The 24,234-nt window shown below is 35.3% G+C and overlaps 1 protein-coding gene across 1 annotated transcript; it reads left to right on the top strand.

The window, feature by feature from the left end:
• Window positions 1-3,126: 3,126 nt before the first annotated feature.
• LOC140448830 (uncharacterized) lies at window positions 3,127-23,369 on the top strand. Its single transcript, XM_072541949.1, has 2 exons — window positions 3,127-3,413; window positions 21,473-23,369. The coding sequence occupies exons 1-2, from the start codon at window positions 3,127-3,129 to the stop codon at window positions 22,926-22,928; spliced, it is 1,743 nt and encodes a 580-aa protein (XP_072398050.1). The 3' UTR covers window positions 22,929-23,369.
• Window positions 23,370-24,234: the final 865 nt, after the last annotated feature.

The raw sequence follows: 24,234 nt of genomic DNA on the forward strand, positions 1-24,234 counted from the left end.
CCCTTACAAAACACAAATTCTTCAAGAACTAGGCGATGATGATCCAGACCGACGAATTGAGTTTTGTGAACTCGTGACTGAAAGAATTCGCGTTGAACCGAAAAGGTTAAAAAATATTTATTTCACTAATTAATGTACTTTTATGCTGGATGGGAATGTAAATAAACAAAACTGTCGGTACTGGAGTTGTGCGAACCCGCATCGGTATAGAAAAGGTCACACTCAATATCCTAAAAAACTGAATGCTTGGGCAGGAATATTAGGCGATGCTATAATTGGCTTCTTGTTCATACCGGGCAATTTAAGTGGCGACATTTATCTCGATATGCTGGAAAACACCATCGCACCTTTAATTGTGCATAAATTAGAGAACCAAAGAGACGATCAAGGCAACCTAGCTCTAGACGAAGAGTTGCTGCACTTCCAACAAGATGGAGCACCTCTTCACTATGCATCTCCAGTTAGGCACTGGTTGGATACTAATTATCCGAACAAATGGAGAAGGAGAGGTCCTATTAAGTGGCCACCGAGGTCACCAGACTTACGGCCACCTGACTTTTTTTTTCTATGGGGTTACCTCAAGTCAGTTGTTTATAAAACTCAACCTGCGTCACTTGGGGAATTGCGAGAAATAATTACGCAAGCATGTCGCGCTATTGCTAGAACAACATAAGCCAAAGTTCGTACAGAATTTGAAAATAGGCTGTATTATTGTTTACACATGTTTACTTTTGGATGGCATTTTTTATAGTCTTTTCAAATGATTTATCACAAGTAGGGGTTTGCAATTTAAACTTTTTTGGTTTGGGGCCTAGGGGTTTGATGGGGGTGAGTTCTCTTTCATGTCATTTTAGTTCCCTGTTACTATCCTATATATATATATATATATATATATATATATATATATATATAGCTTGTTGTTTATACGAAATTAAACTTAAATGGTAAGAAATATGTGAGTTTCAAGTTGCACTACACTCTACTTTGACTATAGTTGCTTAAAGATCATCCAATGTATATTTCTGTACATTTTTGTATCAATTTGTATTGTTATTAATAAGTTTATTTGTGAAATATATTAGAAAACACTTATTGTTGTAGTTGTATAGAAATTTTTATTAAAATTAACAAAAAATCTGTTTTTTTTTTTAATTTTCATTTTCTTAATAAAATTATACTGGTAATGACAGCGCAACCCATCGATATAGAGTGGAATTATCATTTTAAAAAAATGGTGTAACTACCTATTAAAATTGTAATTAGTTATGATAGTAATTTTTAATAAAAATTTCAATGTTTACCTATTCCATTTTTACTTTCTAAAAACTCTAACAGTGTGCTTATAAATTAAGGAGAGAATTTGTCCTTAAATATGTAGAGGTTGAATCTCTATACTCAATTGTTACCTACATTAAAAAAACATTTTTTCAAACCTATAAAAACATCCGTCCTAGTTCTTGTAATTCTAAATTTTTTTATATTATCTGATGGTAAATGCTTTTAAAAAATTGTATTCTGTATTTTATCTCCGTTATAGTAATCCATTCACTCATTTTCTTGATTTTTTGGTGTTGTCACGGGCCATTTTGTTTTTATATAGAGATGATTTAGACGAATTCCCTGCATATACAAATAAACCTGATAGGCTTTTTACCTTCTCAACGAGATATAATTTTTAAAAATGTAGCACTAAACAATTATTATTATAAAAAATTTAAAAACTACATATTAAAAAGATATTCAAAAACGCGATTTACTCATCAGAGTCATGCAAAAGAACATATGGATTTGCATATTTTTGTATTTTCGTTTGAATTTTAGATATACTGGTATATTTAAAAAAAGTGCATAAGTACCTATAATAGCTTATACAGAAGTAAAACACTTCACATTTGTATTTAGGTATAAAACATATAATTAAAACTTTTTTAAAAAGTGTCGTCAAAATTAATACAGGAGCATAACGTGACGTTTTCGATCTATTATATGTCTACCGAAAAGACGGAGTAATAAAAATGCATGATCTGCACGTGATCGTTGTCAAATTACTTTCTTCGCAGAAGTTGTATGGGTCAGTTATCGGTATTGTACACAAGGGCGTACGTTAAGGTATTTTGAAGAAATATTGTGCTTTGTATTGTGTTTGTGTTAATTGTATTTATTTTATATGTTAAGATTTATATTGTGTATTGTACATTTTTGTGTTTTGTAAAGAAATTAGGTAAGTACATATACCAATACAGATATTGGTCAAAAAAGTATTGTGGATGTAATAACGCAGTATAAATATGTATAAATTATTTTATAAGAAACAGGGACGCGCCAAGTAACTTCCAGTAAAATTACCAGGGTAAAACTATTATAATCAATCACTCCTTCACATTTCAACGTGGAAAACTATGAAATTTTTTCTACATCTACCTAGATTTTTTTAAGGAACAATCAGTACACAGTACATTAAAAAAATACTACATTAAACACTAAAATTCCACTAAAATCCCACGTTTCACCGGGAAAAGACCCAGATTTCGACGGCATCCACCATGAATACATACTCAATTGCATTCAGAATCCCACGGGAATTTAAACATTCAAAATTCATAGCAATACTAAAACCAGATAAACCAGCTGATCACCCAAAAAGCTATCGACCAATTTCTTATAATATAAATCTTATAGTATAAACTACTTAAAACAGTAATGTTTAAAAGAATCAGCCCAATGATCTGCAGCTTTCAACACAGTCTGACCCGAAGGAATGATTTAAAGACTCTTACGTACTCTGCCTTGTAAATTAACCGCTAGACTAATAGAAAATATGCTCACCGACAAAGTATTTCAAGTAAATATGGAATACGAAATAAGCACCCCCAGAACACTCAAAAATATATCGCAGTATATATATATATATATATATATATATATATATATATATATATATATATATATATATATATATATATCGGGTCAACTGTACTTGGGAATATGGATCAACAGTACTTACGTTCAAAAGATTGATATCCAACTCAATAACAGCATGAGAATGATAGCTGGAGTAATCAAACCTAAACCAACCCATTGGCTACCAATCTGCTGACCAAAGAATATACGAAGATCCTTAGCAACATGGCGCTGCCGATTCATAACTATATAAAAGATGCAAACCAAGGTCGACTGCGCTGCAGAAAATCTCCAATACAAACCGCAGAATTAGCTGCAACTACCGAGTTCAACATGATCACCAAATGGATCCATGAATGGTCGGAACCTCAACCAAATACAGTTCTACCTTGCATCACAGAGACACCTCCTGGATTTGACCTACCACGTAAGACCTGGTACTTAAGACACTTAAAACATCAGAACTCAACATGGTCGATGTTGCGTAGTTGCGTATATGTTGTACAAATGGGGTAAGCTACCATCACCTACACATTTACATTTACATGATACACATGTAAATTTTACATGTGTATAATGTCCACATTGCCTAAAGTTAGCCTATAGTATTTTGATTCCCATTTCTCTCCATTTGTTAAAGACACTTCCAGGTTTTATTGTTTACTTTTTAAGGAACTTTTATTATTTTTGTATTGCATTAAACATTTTTAAGTTATAGTGTCAGATAGAGGTTATATTTTAAAGTTATGTTTTAAAATTGAATTGTCCACTTCTACGCCAAATGTTAAAAATTGTTTAAAATTAACGCTATATATATTTCCCGTACAGTCAAGCTTGCGTTACTTACATTTTAGCGGTATCTCAAGCTTTTATAACGCTCCCAATTAATCCTATTGAAATTTACGTTTTTTTTTTTATTACGGTGTACATAACATGTTTTTATAAAATAATCGTTCATTTCAATTTTTGTCTGTATAACTTTTTATTTTATTTTTCTGGTACGTCACTGGTTTAATGCGAACACGGCGGTATCAATAGGTTTCTTCGAACAAGCGGCCAAACCGTCCGAAACTATGAACGAATAGTCGACCAGCGCGAGTAGGGAGGATAGCACTAATGACAGTATTCTTGTTCTCTCACTGATCAACTGTTTGCCACGAATTCTCACTAGTTTGACTGTTTGTAGGAATGATTATAATTATTTCATGAGTTCACATGGTATTCACGTGATAACTCCGTCTGTTGGGTAGACGGAGTTTAGATCAGATCATCCTCAGTGCCTTCTTTTGTAATTGAAGCTAACACTAAAATTGTAGCTGTGACATCAATGTATGGTTTTACATTGTTCCAAATTTAAATTCTAATGTGACTCTAGGTCGATGACATTGGATAAAGATTTAATATACTGCAACAAACTTAAATTTGGGAATATGACTCATACTTCGACGATGCGCAGTGAATCGTGTTTACTAGTGTTACCATGGAAACGACCAGTGTACTGCTTGCCAGTGTCATAGTTTGAGAAGTACGTATCGCAGAGAGTGTTTGACATGTTAATTTGATCATGTTCGATATTTTATTATTTTTTTTTTAGATTAGTGCTTAGTATATTGGTAGTAGTAATTAGTGTATTATTAAGTCGTTTAGGGTATCTATAGTGTGTTTATTTTAGTTATTAATAATAGTTACTTAACAATATGAATCCCAAAAAGATAGGAACAAATAAAACCATCATACTTTTGAACAGATTTTGAACAAACTGCAGGTGGCGAAAACCCAAAGACAATGCAAAAATCCGAAGACAATAGGAGTGTCCTAATGAAAAGTTATCATATTCGTACAAAACGAATACAATATTTGAAGTAGCTAATTCAATTTTGATCTGAGGGTAGAACCATAATTTATACCAATGAAAGACATATAGGTAAACATCAGTCATACTGCACCATATCACTGGGCAGATCAAAGTTGAAAAACTTTAAAGAAACCGATTTCTAAGGGCAAAAGACTGATTATTGTTCAGGCTGGAGAAGAGACTAGATTTGTATCTAACGCTGTGTGTGATAGTATGCGTGTGAATTTTTAAATCAGGTGCATGTTTATAATTAAAAAGTCAATTGTTATAACAATAACAGTAATGTAAGCCATAATTATTTTTTAAGTTTCATAATAAGTCAAATTCTATTTTTGACAAAAATTTCATAAAAAGCTGATTAACGACTGTCTACGAAACTAATAACGAGCTAAAGATCGTTCAACAAAAATATACAATGATTATTTTTATTTTAATTCACCGAAAAATCCTCTAAAATAATTTTTACGATAATTTTATGACATTTTTTCCATCTATATATGTATTATATTTTGATCTTGAACATCATGGACATCAAGGTCTTCACTTGCCTCCCTATCATCCGGAGTCAAACCGTATCGAAAAAATATGAGCTTTGATAAAAGGTAGATTGACAACTCATAATACAACATTTAATACAAATAATGTTGACTATTTCACTCATCTTAAAATTTTCACATAATCTGACCAATCACAAACCAAAGACAGCTTGTGTTATCGCGAAAACACCAACTGTCTTTCAATTCTAATTGGTCTATCAGCTTCGTGTTTTCAACGACGTAACCATGGATACCGATCGCAAAGCAAAGTTTGACGTTTGCCAACAAAATTATTGTAGCTGTATACGTCAAAATGAGTCGTTTCGGTGGTACTTCAAACGAAGTTATAAACCAAAACATTGAAGAAAATATACCGAGTAACACAAGAAAATCTAAATCTTATATATGGAGACAATTTATGATGTTCTGTGTGGATCGCAACTACAAATTAGATGCAGAAAATAACAACGAAAGACTAACTAAATTCCTTCCTCTCATTCTACTGAATTTTTGACCTATCACTTTGTTCATGAAATAGTCTAATAAAATACCACTCGTGATTTAATTTAGCTTATAAGTCTGTCTTTTATTTCTAAACTCAACTGAGTTTCTTAAAGAAAACACCACTCGTCCTACGGACTCGTGGTGTTTTCAAGCAACTCAGTTTCGTTTAGAAGTAAATCAACAGACTTAATTTATGTAAACACGCGCAAAATTATAAAAACATTTAAATCGAAAAAGAACATTTGTTAGAAACTACGCTGTACCACTTACGCAATTTGTTGTTAATACTGGTTTATCCGGATAAAGCTTTTCTGAGGATGAAGACTGTAATTCAAATTCAGGAATAGAGATCTTAGAATCATGCGAGGAATCATAACTAACTAACTAACTTCTTGTTTAGACAAATAAATATATTACTTAATTAGTTAAAATAAAATATTTGTTTTTTTGTATTATTGAAACCCTTCCTTCGGGGTAATGTTAATAAATTGTAAGTATTGAGAAATTTGTTATTTATTAAAGTACTCCTAATAATTTACTCATTATTTTTCGAGTGCAGCTGACTATAAACTTCATAATGATTAAGAACTATAAAAATTAACAAATTCATTGTTAACTTAATTGGATATACTTGTGAAAAATTATTTTAAATCTACCTGTTTCCGCCCGCCACTGGTAGAAACAGTCCGCCCACCTGCGTTAAACACTACGTCACATTCCCAAACTTAAATTTGTTGCACTCTACTTAAAGAGCAACATGCTTCTTTGTTCGACTTGAACACGTGGTTCTTGCCAGTTAAAACGACACAGACCAACTGACAGTCAGTTTCAGCTTACAAGCAGCAACATCTCCAGAAGATGCCAACCCCTAGTGTTGGCGAAACGTCGAGAACTAATCTCAGAAGACAACGGCCTAACAGCCCGAACAGACAGTTTAACAAGTTAGACGATGGTCGTGAAAGCCTAACGCATTTTATCATTATTTGGGATGCCAGAAAATAAAGTTTAAAAAATAAAAATTCATAAATATGTATGTTGTGTTTTATTTAAATTTCAAGATACTCATTTATTAATAATAATATACATTTTTTACATGTTACATCTCTGTATGGCAGTATTTTGCCAGTCAACTGAACCACTGTTACTGTTGAAATACTCTTTAAATTCATTTTTTTACATTATGAGCTTTAGCTGTCGAACGATTACCTGCTTGATTACTTAATCTAGTTGAAAACATAGCCTGTGATTTATCTTGTTCTACATATGCTTTAAAATTCTCTGAAACTAATAAATTATGCAACGCTAAGCAAGCCAAAATTATTTTTTCTACTTTATCTGTATTTCAATTTATTGGATTAAGCAATACTCTAAACCTGTTAGCTAAGATTCCAAATGAGCTTTCAATCATTCAACATGCTCTAGAGAGTCGATAATTGAATATTTTTACAGATTCTGACAATCCGCTATTAGTATAAGGTTTCATAATTCGACTGGTTAACGGAAATGCACCATCTGCAATGCAATTAATACAAACGGAATTTTTGATGTACGACTGGGTAAAACCCGATTTTGGGGGGTAAATTTAAAGAGTTATTTTCTAGGGCTCCACACAGATTACTTTGTCGGGAAACACCACCATCACTTATGCGGCCATTTATTCCTACATTAAAGTAAGTGAATTTATAAGCCGAATCACACGTGGCTAATAGAACTATTGAGTGATTCCCTTTATAATTGTAATAATATGAACCAGCAGATATTGGAAGTTTAAACATTATATATGTTTTCCATCCAAAGCACCAATACAGTTGGGAAACTGCCACATTTCTTGAACTCCTTTAGCAAAATTTAACTATTCTCTACAGGATGTTGGGGTCTAAAAATAATGTTAGTTAGTTTTCATAATTTTATCTCGTGCATATAGTCTTCAAGTATATTTCTTTTAGACTGGTACCTATATATCACATTCACGGGTGGTGAACTTACAGGGGTTACTTCCGTAACATTGTGTAACATCCTACACACTTTTTTCTTGGTTTGCGTCTATACCCCCGGTTTTACAAATGTATGGATTTTTCGTTTTGGTGTTATCTTATCTCTAGTATCCGTAGTAACTAATGACCGAGCTAATTGCCTTCTAAATTGCATCATAGACAACTTTTTTCCTGTGGCTAACTGAAACATTTACAACACACGTTCCAAAAAGCAACTCGAAACAAAGCTTTCGATACCATTTTATTGATTTCCTCAAAACCGTAAAATAGGCAGACATTTGATCACTTATATCCACCTTTTTTAGCTTTATTGTAATCAATAATATATTTTGGTTTTTTATTTCATTACCTATTCTATCTTTTTTACCAGTTTCTACAAGGATCGCTTCATGTGTGACATCAGATGTGATCATCAAAACTGGTCTTTTATCTATCCACTTTATTATTCTTAAATTCCCACTTTGTTCTCCATAAACCTCAGATTTCTTCATCATTCTTTCAAAAGATTTTGGAATCCCTTTTCTATTAGATCGAAGTGTTCCGCAATATTTAATATTTCTTTGATACAATTCCTTCACTAAAGAAATGCTGGAATAGAAATTATCAGCGTATAAGTTTCCGTTCTCCTTCTGGTCTAAACTTAAAATTAATTTTAGTACAATGTCTTCTGAATGACTGTTACTGCTAATATTAACCGTATCGTAGTTTTTACCTGCATAAACTATTATATTGTGAGTATACCCATCTACTGTACATAATTTGTATAGTTTGATGCCATATTTATGTATTTTATTCGGAATGTACTGTTTGAATAACAATCTGCCTCTCCAAGGAATCATGCTTTCATCTATTATAATCTCTTGGCCAGGTGTCAAGACAGACTTAAAGTTTTCCAGCAGTATATCAATCAATGGTTTTACTTTGCAGAGCCTATTTTCACTAGCAACGGTGTTATCGGAAAAATGTAGATATTTGAGCAATATTAAAAATCTATCACGGGGCATGAGGAACTTACAAATGCATTATGAAACATTTCATCTTTACTCCAATAAGCACTAAGTGTTGGCAAAGGAACTAAACTCATTGTTAAAATTATTGCAAAAAATGATAAAATTTCATTTTTTTCGGTATTATTTCATTCAACTCCTTTCTTACTTTTCTTGGAAATATCTAATTTTTGAATTGCATACATATTAGTCTCTCTAATAATCAGTTCCAAAACATCGTCGGCTAAAAAAAGCATGTGTCCAATATCAAATCTTCAGAATTCATATCCGAAATTGGACAGTATAATTTTATCACCCAGTAGACAGAATGAATCTATTTGTTATTAAATACACACACGTAGTTAATTAGGTTACATACACATTTGGTCAATTATAAATAATAATTTGGACATCAGTCAAAAGTACTGACAAAGTTAAACAATTTACATAAATTAAATACACATATCACGCTAGGTACGCGAAAAATATTGACCCAAATAGAATTTATATAAAACTAATATCTCTTGACTAGAGAAGCATTCAATCAATATTCACTCAACGAACATATAGTCTTCAACGATCAACTTCATCAGTCTCTACTCAAAGTAATCCCGGGTCTACACCCATAGTGTACGTCTCAACAATAAACTCTGCTACTATTATTTGGTGTTTCCATTACAACAGAACGAACATCTTCACTGAGCCAACGAAGGGAATTTGTTCATGGTCCTATCGAGAAACAGAATACTTCAAGGAAGTTTGAGAGAGCCTATACAGTCCACGCCAGCAACACCCTCAGTAGCAGAGAGAGACCACTAGACCCGGGAGAACGAGAGCAGTACCAAAGCCAAGAGCCATACTAGAGCCGAGAGCGGTACCAGAGCCGAGAGCAGTACCAAAGCCGAGAGCCATACTAGAGCCGAGAGCAGTACCAAAGCCGAGAGCCATACTAGAGCCGAGAGCAGTACCAGAGCCGAGAGCAGTACCAAAGCCGAGAGCCATACTAGAGCCGAGAGCGGTACTAGAGCCGAGAGCGGTACTAGAGCCGAGAGCGGTACCAAAGCCGAGAGCCATACTAGAGCCGAGAGCGGTACCAAAGCCGAGAGCCAGACTAGAGCCGAGAGCAGTACCAAAGCCGAGAGCCATACTAGAGCCGAGAGCAGTACCAAAGCCGAGAGCAGTACCAAAGCCGAGAGCCATACTAGAGCCGCAGAGCAGCCAAAGGACAGGACCGATTGCAGAACCCACCAGAAGCGAGGGATCCTCAACGTCTAAGAACACAAAAAACCGTAAGTTTTTGAATAATTACAAAATCTTCCAACTTTTACAATCTTACAATTTAACAAGTTTTTTTTATTACAATTTAACAATTTAGAACAACAATCTCCACTCTATCAATCGTATAATAATTTACTTTAGAATGCATACCATTTAAATAATACAGAGAATTGATAAAACAAAAATAAACGTCATTCACAACTATAATTAACTAAACAGTAATTTTGTATGACAATTTGAAAAAAGAAACGTTCATACATATAGCTTGCTTTTAATTACAATTAAATATTTCATTTCGAAAAATTAAAATAATTACGTAGCAAATAATTTCATTTATTTTGATAACAATATATATATATATATATATATATATATATATATATATATATATATATGTATATATATCATTATAAGAGTGTGTGGATTACATCTTGACCTACCTCAATGCAAAGAATAGCACAGCAGGCAAGGTCAAACTCATATTTCGCTAAATTGCACATTCCGATAGAAAAGAAAGTGTTATAATACAGGTATACTTATTTAATACATAACGTACATTTAGTATTGTCTAATATATTTACCGCTGAATGTAAAAATTTTGAAAATAATCATGGAGAGTCTATACGTTAAGCAAGCGGAAATAGGAACAGAAATAGTGAAACTCGTTTCAAATACAAAAAAGGATTCCCAATCTCGGAAAAATCAACAATACATCCGTGATAGACAGGAAAAATTAGAAGAATATTGGGCAAAATTTTTAAATAACCACGAAAAGCTGCTAGAAGGGGGGTATAACGAAAGAAAAATATTTTGAAACAAAATACTATGATCAGGTATTTAAGACATACATTGAGGGGAAAACCCTGTTGGAAGAATATGGAAGGGTGCTGAAAAGAGGAAAAGCACCGAAAGTAAAGGAGATACAGATAAGAAAACAAAGAATCGAGGAATTATTACGGCCAGAAAATGAACAAGACTTGCAGGAGGATGAAGAATTGCAGTCAGAGTTAAGAGAATACATGGAAAAGGTGAATACACTAATGATTGAAGCAGCAGTAAATGAGGAACTGGACGCTACAGATATTGGAGAAGTAGAGAGAATAAATCATCTAAAGAGGAAAGTCAGGGAAGTTTTAAAGAAAATAAGGCCAGGAATGCAACGGCCAGAAAGCACACAGAGGAGGGACGGTGTGACATTGCCGCAGGTAAAAATCCCTGTGTATGAAGGCAGATATGAAACGTGGAGAACTTTCCACGATCTGTTTACTAAAGTAATACATGAAAACGACCAGTTATCAAACGCAGAAAAAATGCAGTACCTAAAAACTCAAGTAAGAGGGGAAGCCAACAGAATGATACAACACTTAAACATATCCGAGGCCAACTACGAAGTGGCCTGGAACATGCTAAAAGATAGGTATGAGAACCCAAGGATGATATTGTTTAAATTAATAGACAGGATGCTACTAGCGCAGGAAGTAAAGGAATCTTCTGCTAGAGCATTGAAATCACTACATGACACCTTCCACGAAAGTCTGGAAGCCATAGGAGGGTTAGGAACAGACACGGAAGCGTGGAGCCCATTGATAGCCCGAATTATCACAACGAAATGGGACAATGAAACTAGGAGGCTGTACGAAAACCACATTGGAGACAGTAGAGAGATACCGACGTACAAATCGACACAAACATTCCTACAGCGAAGATTTCAGACACTGGAACTGCTGGAGTCAGAAAAAAGACAAGAGAAGCAAGGAGGATCTCTTAGGAAACCAAGAACACATTGCGTGATATGCAACGGAGATCACGGAGTACCGAACTGCAGAGAATTTCAGGAACTCAATGTAAGAGACCGGAACAGGATGATAAAAGAAAAAGGATTGTGTACAAACTGCCTAGCACATAAAAAAGAAAAACAATGTTATTCACAATATAGGTGCAGACACTGTGGCGGAGACCACCACCATATGTTGCATTATGAAAAAGGAAACACAAGCAACAAAAGAAACTCCAATGAAACGAAACGAGAACAAACACAAGAAAGAAATGGAAGAGATTCAAACAATAGAAGAAACGGGTACCAAGCTGATAGGTACAGAGGAGGAAATAATAATCCATACAACGCCAGAGAACAAAATAACGGAAGGCGAGAAAATACACAAGATACCAATGGGCCTAGGAATAGCAACGACCAGCAAAGAGGGCAGAATTCAGTAAACTGTGCAAGCCATAAGGAAGGTAAAGCATTACTAGCGACAGCTGTGGTACGCATAAGAGATGCGAAAGGAGATTCACACATAATGAGAGCACTAATCGACCAAGGGTCACAATGCGCATTTATAACGGAACAAGCTGCGACGACGCTAGGAACAACAAGGAAGCCCATACAGGCGACCATATCCGGGATAGGCTCGTCAGGAGAAAAAACAGCCAACTGGAGTATGAAACTTTTAATCGAAACTCATTACGAAAGTGACTTCGAGATGGAAATAGAAGCACTAGTACTACCGAAGATAACAAGGAATTTACCGGAAAAGGATATAATTCTACCGGACTATAACGAGAAAAATGCAATACTGGCAGATCCAAGATATTACAAGGTAGGGAAGATAGACTTACTACTAGGAGTAAAAGAATACAGTTACATATTGACAGAAGGGATGCACAGAATAAGTAATGGACTCCTGAGTCAAAACACCAAACTAGGATGGATAGTTTCGGGAATAGCACGAGAAAGGGAGAATATAAAAGCAGAAGTATGCTGTATGATATCAAGACAAGAAATGGACGTACAAATAAAGAACTTCTGGGAATTAGAAGAAGTAAATCAGGATACAAGTTTCTCAGTGGAAGAACAAGAATGTGAAGAACTGTATCGACAGACTGTAAAAAGAAATGAAGAAGGGAGATACGAAGTAAAAATTCCGTTTAGGGAAGACGTCGCAAAGTTAGGAGAATCTAAACAGCAAGCATTCGCCAGATTGATGCAACTAGAAAGGAAGTTTGCAAAAGACAAACAGTTAGAAGCGAATTACAGACAATTCATGGAAGATTATGAAAACCAAGGTCATATGGTAATAGCAGAAAACCAGGGAGATGGGTACTACTTACCTCATCATCCAGTGAGAAAAGAGGACAGTACTACAACGAAAATAAGAGCCGTGTTTGACGCATCAAGCAAAAGCTCATCGGCAGTAAGCCTGAATGATATTATGCACACAGGGCCGAAATTACAACAAGACTTGACAAATATACTATTACGATGGAGATCCAATAAGGTAGCATACTCAGCGGATCTGGAAAAAATGTTTAGACAAATCAGAATGGCAGAAGAAGACCAAAAATATCAAAAAATTTTGTGGAGAAAGGACACAAAGGACCACATACAAGAGTATAACTTAACGACGGTGACATACGGCACGGCCGCAGCACCCTTTTTAGCGTTAAGAACAATACAACAATTACAAGAAGACGAAGGAGCGAGGTTCCCGTTGGCATCGAAAATTGTAAAAGAAAACATGTATGTAGACGATATACTAGGAGGAGCTGAGACAGTGCAGGAAGCAGAAACAGCCCAAAAGGAATTAATACAACTGTTCAGAAAAGGAGGTTTCACTCTTAGAAAATGGTTGAGCAACGAAGAAAAAATAATGGAGAACGTACCGGAGGATATGAGGAACGTAGACTCGAAGGCATTCAAACAAGAAGAAGTACGGAAAACGTTAGGAATACACTGGTCACCTAAAGAGGATATAATCACATTCAAAATAGGGATAACGACGGCAAAGAAAATAACGAAAAGACACGTACTGTCAGAAGTAGCAAAACTATACGACCCACTGGGATGGATAGCACCTGTAGTAATTCAGGCGAAAATGTTCATACAGGAATTATGGGAGCAAAAGACCAGTTGGGATAAAGAATTAACTAGCAACCAACAAAGCAGGTGGAATACATACCAGGCGCAATTAGTAAATCTGGAGAAAATAACATTGCCCAGGTGGAACAACTTAAGCAAGATAAACAGAGTAGAACTACATGGATTTGCAGATGCGTCTATGAAAGGATATGGAGCGGTAATCTACTCAAGGGTATTAGGCCCAGAAATTAAAACGAATCTAATGATAGCAAAATCGAAAGTCGCACCATTGAAAGGGAAAACGACGTTACCGAGGCTCGAGCTGTGTGCCGCGGTACTACTAGCAAATTTAATGAAGAAAACCCTACAAGCATTGAACAGGGAAAACATTGAGGTATATGCATGGTCGGACTCAACGATAACCCTGGCTTGGATAAGGGGATCATCAAAAAGGTGGAAAATGTTCGTCGCCAACAGAGTAGAGGAAATAAGACGCGTTATAGGACCGAAAAATTGGCATAAGGTAGATACAAAGGAAAATCCAGCGGACATCCTCTCACGTGGAAGTACCGCATCAGAATTATTAGAAGCAGAGCTATGGTGGAAGGGACCAACTTGGCTGACTAGTAACAAAACTTTAACTCAGGAATCAGAAGAAATACCAGAGACAAATGAGGAGGAAGTCAAAACGAAAATAACGGTGCACACGACAACGATAAAGGAGGACATATGCGAGAGATTCTCAAATTTAGAAAGAATGAGAAGAGTACTTTCATATTGTAGGAGATTTGCAGACAAATGCAGAAAAAAGAAGGACAATGGACAAAGTCAGATTACAGTCCAAGAATTAGAGGAAACGCTATTAAAGGTGATAAAGCACACACAGCACGCCTACTTCAAACAAGAAATAAATAAGCTGGAGAAGAAACAGCAATTAGACAAGAAAAATAAATTAGCGTCATTGGTACCATTCCTGGATAGACAAGGAATTCTAAGAGTCACCGGAAGACTGAGACACACGAATCTAAAGTACGGAGGAAAACATCCGATAATTTTGCCAAAGGATAGTGCATTAACAAAGTTACTTATAACAGATAGTCACGCAAGAAATCTACATAGCGGATTACAACAAACACTACAGTACATAAAAAGGAAATACTGGATAATCAACGGCAGAAGAACCGTGAAAGATCATCTAGCAAAATGTTTAAGGTGCAGGAGGTATAAAAGCCAAGCAGCACAACAATTAATGGGAGATCTACCGAAAGACAGAGTGAACCCGAGTCATCCCTTTACTAACACAGGGATAGATTATGCCGGGCCAATAAAAATAAGTACCACGAGAGGCAGAGGACAGAGGAGCTATAAGGGCTACATCTCAGTATTTGTGTGTCTGTCAACGAAGGCAGTACACCTTGAGGTAGTAAGCGATATGTCTACGGATGCTTTCATCGCAGCGTTCAAGAGATTTACGGCACGCAGAGGACAGTGCAACAACGTATACAGCGATAACGGAACCACATTCGTAGGAACAGCAAATTTGTTGAAAAAAGAAAATCAAAAAATAGATGACGAGATAAAACAAGGATTACTGGCACTAGGTACTCAGTGGCATGTCATACCTGCATATGCACCACATTTCGGAGGATTATGGGAGAGCGCAGTGCGAATAATGAAATATCACTTGAAAAGAATCATCGGGGAAACAGTTCAAACATATGAAGAATTGAGTACGGTGCTGGCACAAATAGAAGCATGTATGAACTCGAGACCATTATGTGGGTCATCAGAAGACCCTGAAGGGAAAATAGCCCTGACACCAGCTCACTTCCTTATAGGGAGAGAAATTATATCACCAAATCGGGAAGAAGAGCTTACGACTTATTTGAAGATGCCGACGAGGTGGAGATTAGTGGAGAAAATAAAAAGAGACTTCTGGAAAATTTGGAAACAGGAATACCTGCACCAATTACAACAGAGAAATAGATGGCATAAGGCGCACCCTAACATAAAAGAAGAAGAAATAGTTATAATTAAAGAAGAGGATACACCTCCAGGCAGATGGCCATTAGCGAGGGTAACAGAAACACACCCTGGAGCGGAGGGATTAACCAGAGTAGTAACAGTGAGAAAGGCAAACGGGAAACTGACTAAAAGACCCATACATAAGCTAATACGACTGGAAGAAGAGAAACAGGAAAAGCCGAAAAAGGCAGCAGCACTAAGATGGAAGAAAATACTAGTAGCTATAATGTTTTTAACGATGTTAAAACCCATAAAGGCAGAACCGTATAAAATATATAATCCGGTACCAGGATTTTTCACAGAAGACCTTGGAGAGGTCGTCATAGACCGGGGAACATTTCGAATAAAGGTGTTACTCGAAAAAGGAAGAATTCGAACAGAGCACCAACTAATAGGAAATATGATACAAGGCGTACGAGAACTGTGTCATGAGATAAAAATCGTGAATTGTAAGGATATAATAGAGAAATTGGAGGAAGGACAAAGAAAGGCGGAGTCAGTAAGCGAGGGGCTGACAGTAGAAATAAAAGGAAGGGAAAGAAGAGGAATATTAGGAACAATATTAACCTCAGTATTTGGAGTCAATGACGAAGCCTACAGTAACATTGAAGCATTAGATAATAACCAAAAGGAGCTAATAAAGGGATCACAGCACCAGGCGAAGATAATGTTAGAAACAATAACATCAATCAATCACACAGAGAACAGGATAAACGAGCAAATGAACAAGTTTAACAAAGCACTAATCACAGGTCTACAAGAAATATCTAAAGGACTTAACGAAGTAGAAGACAAAGCACAAAAACTAGAAACCGAATATAGCACGTTACGAATACAAACGATAGCATTACAAGTTATGGACTTCATAAACGAATATACTCAATTTTACGAGGGAATATTAAACCTTCACTATAACCACGGACACTTCATTGATATAGTGAAACCGGGTGAAATAACCAAATTAATAGGGAAAGCAGGGCAGATACTGCCTCAAGGGGTCGAAATACGACGACAACCCATTATAGAAACAGAAGTCAGTCATGACGACAGATATATAACAGTCATCGGCTACTTCATAGTGACAGGGAAAAATAAGTACAGCATGCTCAAAGTCACGGCCATACCACTTAACGTTGAGGGGTCGGTGTTGCGCACATTTGTCGCCCCAAGGAATCTACTGGTCGTAGATTATAACACACTGCACTACTTCGAATTGACCACGGAAGATAGAGAAAGGTGCTTACTGTTGACAAAGGCGCAGATAGCGTGCTCACCAACGGCTATAAGAAACATGGATACCCAACCAAACTGCATACTAGAAGAAATTTATGAGCGATCTAAGAATAGCACATGTCCAGTGGTAGCCAGGACAATACAGACAGCTCAATGGAGTAAGATGGGTACTCCCAACCTCTGGCTAGTTATCACGCCAGTCACGATACACATATCCATTATTTGCGATGGAAATCGGAGCGAAAGAGTACTGGAACGAGTCACATTCCTGAAGCTTTCACCCAAATGTATCGCCCAAACGAAAAATATTACATTACTCCCCACTAGCAGTGGGGTGGACAGAGCAGTGACGAGTTACCTGAAGTCGCCAATCACTCCCGTGGCCCAACTGGTGGCGAGGACACCCCGCAAGTTTAACACGCCTCTAAACACCTACCTTGACATACCAGGAGGAGAGCTACGTCATGTGTTACTTGAGGAGGAGAGTCTGGAACAAGAAATGACGCATACGCAGTGGCGATCGATTCACGAATCTAATTGGCATTATTTTGTGGCCACCGGGATCATTACTATAATGGTAATAATTGGGATACTCACGTTATGGAAGTACCGTCCTGTTGCACGACTATGTCGTTCAGGGAATCCACAAACTCAGACTAACGAACAGGAAGTACCTGTATTAGTTAGTAATCGGCACAACAATGTACGGTCGACTTCCCAAGTTGACATCCCACTTTCCACATTTTCATCCAATTGCCCTAATTTTAATCTAGAGATAGAGTCGGACATTGATAGCTAGGGTACGGTTGGAAGATTGTTGATTATTCTTAAACTATTTATAATTTATCATGTTTGAATTTTACTATGTTATGTAATACTTATATGTAAACTTTGAGTATTGACACTTGAGCCAGATTGCCCGATTCCGCAGTATGTCCAATATCAAATCTTCAGAATTCATATCCGAAATGGGACAGTATAATTTTATCACCCAGTAGACAGAATGAATCTATTTGTTATTAAATACACACACGTAGTTAATTAGGTTACATACACATTTGGTCAATTATAAATAATAATTTGGACATCAGTCAAAAGTACTGATAAAGTTAAACAATTTACATAAATTAAATACACATATCACGCTAGGTACGCGAAAAATATTGACCCAAATAGAATTTATATAAAACTAATATCTCTTGACTAGAGAAGCATTCAATCAATATTCACTCAACGAACATATAGTCTTCAACGATCAACTTCATCAGTCTCTACTCAAAGTAATCCCGGGTCTACACCCATAGTGTACGTCTCAACAATAAACTCTGCTACTATTATTTGGTGTTTCCATTACAACAGAACGAACATCTTCACTGAGCCAACGAAGGGAATTTTGTTCAGCATGTAAGCGTCTAGCGGTTCTGTGATATTTTCCATATTAACATTTAACTTTTGTGTACAATTTGTTACAAACACATTGTTGAATTCGAATGTTAGTGACATTTTGGTCAGAGTATTGATTATCTTGATCCCCTGCATCTGAAGCAGAAAATAAATCTGATTCTGCTTCAGAAATTGACTCTTCTTCAGAAGACGGCATGTAGTTTCTATGTATTATAGAATCGTCACTAGAAAATGGCTCATCATCATTGTCACTTGATACTTCGATATTAGTTCTTTCAGACATAGTAGTATTCTCAGAGAGGTCATATTCAATTTCTTCTTCCAACACAATTAACTATATAATTCCCTAATATAATTGTCTTGATTTACTGTTTCTTCATGAGTAACTCTTGTAACCATTCCAAAATAATTTCCATTTTGCTCTTGTAATGGATTATTACCAGATTCTTCAAAAAAAACAGAACATGCAAGTGACTCGTCATAATCTACTAGTTTCTGTACAATGACTTTTGATTGAGAAGATTGGTTTTCTTTTTCAGTTTCAAGAGCTAGTTTTAATATTTTGGTCGCTCTTCTGTCCATTTTTGAAATACTGGAACAAATATCATATTTGTATAAAAGGCACAGTTCAATGAAATAAACAATTAAAAGTTTATTTTATAATCCAAAGCAACTTCACACACATACATCTATATTTTATATAGATTCTACCTTGTGTCTTACAAATAGAATCATGTAAACCCTATTCATTCTACAAATTCCCAGTCGTCAACAGAACCACGTGTAAGCCAAACAGGGTCGTACTGATGTACGACCTATGTATCATATGATTTTAAAAAATATTTACTTTTGAAACTGTTAGTGTAAGAATTTCTTGAAATTTAATCATTATATCACAATTAAACTAAACTCTAAAAAATAACACGACCAGTAAATAACTTAACAATAACTATAACAAATATAACACAATAAAATAACTTAAAAATCAACACGATACAATTAGAATTTAAAATAATCACAAGTTGGGATCTGTAACATGAGAATCTGTCTCGCTTACGGTAATAAATTATATTTTATTGCCTCTTGACGAATGAGACGGCGAATATCAACACGTGCTCATGTTTACTGATGGGAATTTGGTAAACGAATATACTTTAGTATTCAATTATGAAACAATGGAATAATATCTGTGTCTAAAATGGTTTAGATTGCAAAATAAACCAAAACTTTATAGTAATTTTAATGTGTTTTTGTTAAAATATTAGTGTAGTTTTGTGTAAAAACTATAAATAAATCTATACGGAATCGGAAGACCTCCGCGGTACGTATCGTATTACGATCAAAATTATTATTATATTACGGCTAGGATCGCCCGGGTCACGAACTTCATTTCGGTTACTATGAGATTTGCCGCGAAATTCTACACAAGGCGCTCTTTGAACTATTGACATCGGTTGACTAATAGTGAAAATACGCATTTCGAATATTGGGAAAGTCAAGAAAGATTTCTACAAAAATTTAGACCATTACATGTACTGGACCTCGGGGCCCCGAACCGTCGTGAAGGTGATATAGCTTACCAAGCTTCAGGTACAAAACTAGAAATGCTACTTTCATGTATACGAGTTGAATACATTAATGACCTAAACGTTTGCCCACTTGCCAAAAATCTTAATGTAGTTTCCAACCTAAACAAAAAAAGAAGGCATCAAATTTATACATCTACCTAGATACAATATATATATATATATATATATATATATATATATATATATATATATATACAAACCTGCATCTTGCTGAAATACTTTCTCTAAATTGCGTATCTTGTTTTTATCTTATTCTCAACTAGTACTAACAATTTTTTAAACACATTATTATTCAGTCGTAAAAAGTTTTTATATGCCAAAGGGTCTTCTACTAATAATTCTTCATTCAGCATATTTAATATTCCTTTGCCCAACCCTCTTCTTTCGATCCAATTTTTTTCTCCATATACGCTTTTTTTTTGAGAAGTGTATAATTTTTTTCCTAACTGCTACCATCATTATTACAATTAAAGCTAGTGCACATAATTTTAGCTTCTTTTTTACCATCATTATGTACCTGTTTGTTTTGTTTACTCTAATCATAAAACAAACTTCAGATAGGTTAGGCTATCAATACAAAATTGGTAGAGCGCATGCCTACAGGCTAATTAAAATTAAGATAGTTGCAAACACAAACATACATTTTTCATACTAAATCGACTTGAGCAACTAACTAATATTTTTAGTACTGAAATTAGAATAATGGCAAGCGGGCCTTATAGAAACTTCAATTTTCGATATTTAATTTCAGTTCGACTTTGGTCCAAAATTAATTGTTTTATAGTTATAAGCAAGGAAAGTAGAAGAAAAATTGATATTTATAGTAAATTTTAAATATTATGTCCCCGATCACCTAACTATTTCTGCAAAAATCTGAGTGCCATATCTCTGATTATCTCATGTCCACCTTAAAACAGATCCGCCTTGGTCTAATGTTCGTCGTCCTAACTCACTCTTTTTCAGAAAATTATTTTCATACATTTTATGCAGAACTTTATAATGCATTCCTAAATGCCTGCATTTGAGCAGTGCCACTGAAAATTGATAAACGGGGTAAACGCACTTATCCTTGATTATAACAAATAAAAATTCTTCACAATCACTAGTAAAATGGTATGCTGATCTATTTTATATTGCTAATGCTTGGAATATTTCTTAAGAATGGTATTACCTTTAAATATCATTCAGCATCAGGCATTTTAATTTTAGTCTTTATTAATTACTATACAGTCATTCCTACAAAATTCTTGTCACTTTGTAATTTATACCATGCACCAATAAATTTTTATAGTTTGATTTTTATTTTAGGTTTTTCTCAAACGAGCGAAATAGAAATCATGGAGAACTACTTCAACAGTATTCTTACAAAAGTCAATTAAAAATCCATTGGAGAACGCATACTGGAGAAAGACCTTACAAGTGTGAAATTTGTTTAAAGCAGTTGTCTCGAGCATGTTATTTGAATCAACATATGAGATTACACACAGGAAAAAAACCATACAAGTGTAAAATTTGTTTTAAGCAATTTGAAGACGCAATTAATTTGAAAAGACATTTGAGATTCCACACTGGAGAAAAACCTTACAAGTGTGAAATTTGTTCTGAGCAGTTTTCTAGGAAACAACTTTTGGAAAGACATATAAGAGTGCACACTGGAGAAAAGCCTTATGAGTGTGAAGTTTGTTATAAGAAGTTTAGCCAAGCAGGTCATTTAAAAACACACTTGAGAGTGCACACTGGAGAAAAGCCTTACAAGTGTGAAATTTGTTATAAGATGTTTAGCGAAAGAGGAAGTCTGACGACGCATTTGAAAACACACACTGGAGAAAAGCCTTACGAGTGCGAAATTTGTTTTAAGGCGTTTCTTAAATCGAGTGATTTAAAACGCCATATGAGATCACATACCAAAGAAAAGCCTTATAAGTGTGAAATTTGTTTTAAACAGTTTACTACAGCAAACCGTGTGAAAATTCATTTGAGAGTGCACACCGAAGAAAAGCCTTACAAGTGTGAAATTTGTTATAAGATGTTTAGCCAAAGAGGAAATCTGACGAAGCATTTGAAAACACACACTGGAGAAAAGCCTTACGAGTGTGAAATTTGTTCTGAGCAGTTTTCTAGGAAACAACTTTTGGAAAGACATATAAGAGTGCACACTGGAGAAAAGCCTTATGAGTGTGAAGTTTGTTATAAGAAGTTTAGCCAAGCAGGTCATGTAAAAACACACTTGAGAGTGCACACTGGAGAAAAGCCTTACAAGTGTGAAATTTGTTATAAGATGTTTAGCGAAAGAGGAAGTCTGACGACGCATTTGAAAACACACACTGGAGAAAAGCCTTACGAGTGCGAAATTTGTTTTAAGGCGTTTCTTAAATCGAGTGATTTAAAACGCCATATGAGATCACATACCAAAGAAAAGCCTTATAAGTGTGAAATTTGTTTTAAACAGTTTACTACAGCAAACCATGTGAAAAATCATTTGAGAGTGCACACCGAAGAAAAGCCTTACAAGTGTGAAATTTGTTATAAGATGTTTAGCCAAAGAGGAAATCTGACGAAGCATTTGAAAACACACACTGGAGAAAAGCCTTACGAGTGCGAAATTTGTTTTAAGGCGTTTCTTAAATCGAGTGATTTAAAACGCCATATGATATCACATACCAAAGAAAAGCCTTATAAATGTGAAATTTGTTTTAAACAGTTTACTACAGCAAGCAATGTGACAAATCATTTGAGAGTGCACACTGGAGAAAAGCCTTACTAGTGTGAAATTTGTTTTAACAGTTTACTAAAGCAAACAATGTTAAAAATCATTTGAGAGTGCACACTGGAGAAAAGCCTTACGAGTGTGAAATTTGTTTTAAGAAATTTAGCCAAGCAGGTCATTTGAAACTACATTTGAGAGTGCACACTGGAGAAAAGCCTTATAAGTGTGAAATTTGTTTTAAGCGGTGTTCTCGATCCAGTGATTTCAAAACGCATTTGAAAATGCACAGTGGAGAAAAACCTTACAAGTGTGGAATTTGTTTCCAACAGTTCTCCAGAAAATATAGTTTACATCAACATATGAAATTACACATTCGATCAGTGGCGGAGCGTCCTTAGGTGCCAAAGGGGCCGAGTCCAACCAAAAATTATGTAATATAATATGTAGGTTTTTAGTTACGGTTCTATTTTATAATATTATTTATAAATATGCAATAAATAATTTATTTGACATGTATGTTGTTTTTTCCATCACGATAAAAAAATAATGTATTGCACAATCACGTACCATACCTCTATATTAATTGTCATCATGCACTGCACTGGATCGCATGGAATCGTCCGTGGCGCTCGTTCGCCGCGGCCCAGCAGAATTTTCTTGACAACGTCGTTGCAACCACGTATTGGCTGTATCGCATTGCTTATTTGTTCGGCTGTCGTCAATATTCCTAGGCAGGCCATATAAACTGTTTAGGGAGTCCGTCTGTGTAGTTAATACGCTGTTTCGGTGTGATAACGTTAATTTAAAATGAACAAAGTAGATTATTTATTACAAAGGATTTTTCATACGTTAAGGATAGAGGAAAATATTGAAATTAAACGATTTATCATCACCCAGCATTTTGCGTCCACTTCTGGACATAGGCCTCCCTCATTTTTGTCCATTGTGCTTTATCTTGAGCACGTTTCATCCAATTTCTTGACATTTTCTGGAGATCGTCAGTCTAACGAGTAGGACCTCTTCCTCTACTTCTTTTGTCTAACCCCGGCCTCCACTCAAGCAATCTCTTCGTCCAACTTTCATCACTAATTCGGGCATTTCAGTGTGGCAATTCTGAAAATTACATCGGTAACTCTTGTTCTTCGTCTTAAGTCTTCATTTCTAACTCGGTCACGAAGCGATATATTCAACATTGGCCTTTCCATTTTCCTCTGAGCTATCTGCAGCATTTTAGAAGTTGTAGCTGGCAATGTCAAAGTTTCGGCACCATAGGTCATCACAGGCAACACACATTGGTCAAATGTTTTACATTTTAAAGAAATTGATATATCGCTTTTAAAGATGTCTTTTTGAGTTTTCCATA

Source organism: Diabrotica undecimpunctata, chromosome 8 (genome assembly GCF_040954645.1).
Source record: "Diabrotica undecimpunctata isolate CICGRU chromosome 8, icDiaUnde3, whole genome shotgun sequence".
Classification (NCBI taxonomy): domain Eukaryota; kingdom Metazoa; phylum Arthropoda; class Insecta; order Coleoptera; family Chrysomelidae; genus Diabrotica; species Diabrotica undecimpunctata.

What these genes read in the sequence shown, in the direction of transcription:
- LOC140448830 (XM_072541949.1), top strand. Translation starts at nt 3,127, where the DNA reads ATGGCGCTGCCGATTCATAACTATATAAAAGATGCAAACCAAGGTCGA. An exon ending in GTATATGTTGTACAAATGGG is followed by an intron (nt 3,414 to 21,472) that starts GTAAGCTACCAT and finishes TTTTTATTTTAG; the next exon opens with GTTTTTCTCAAACGAGCGAA.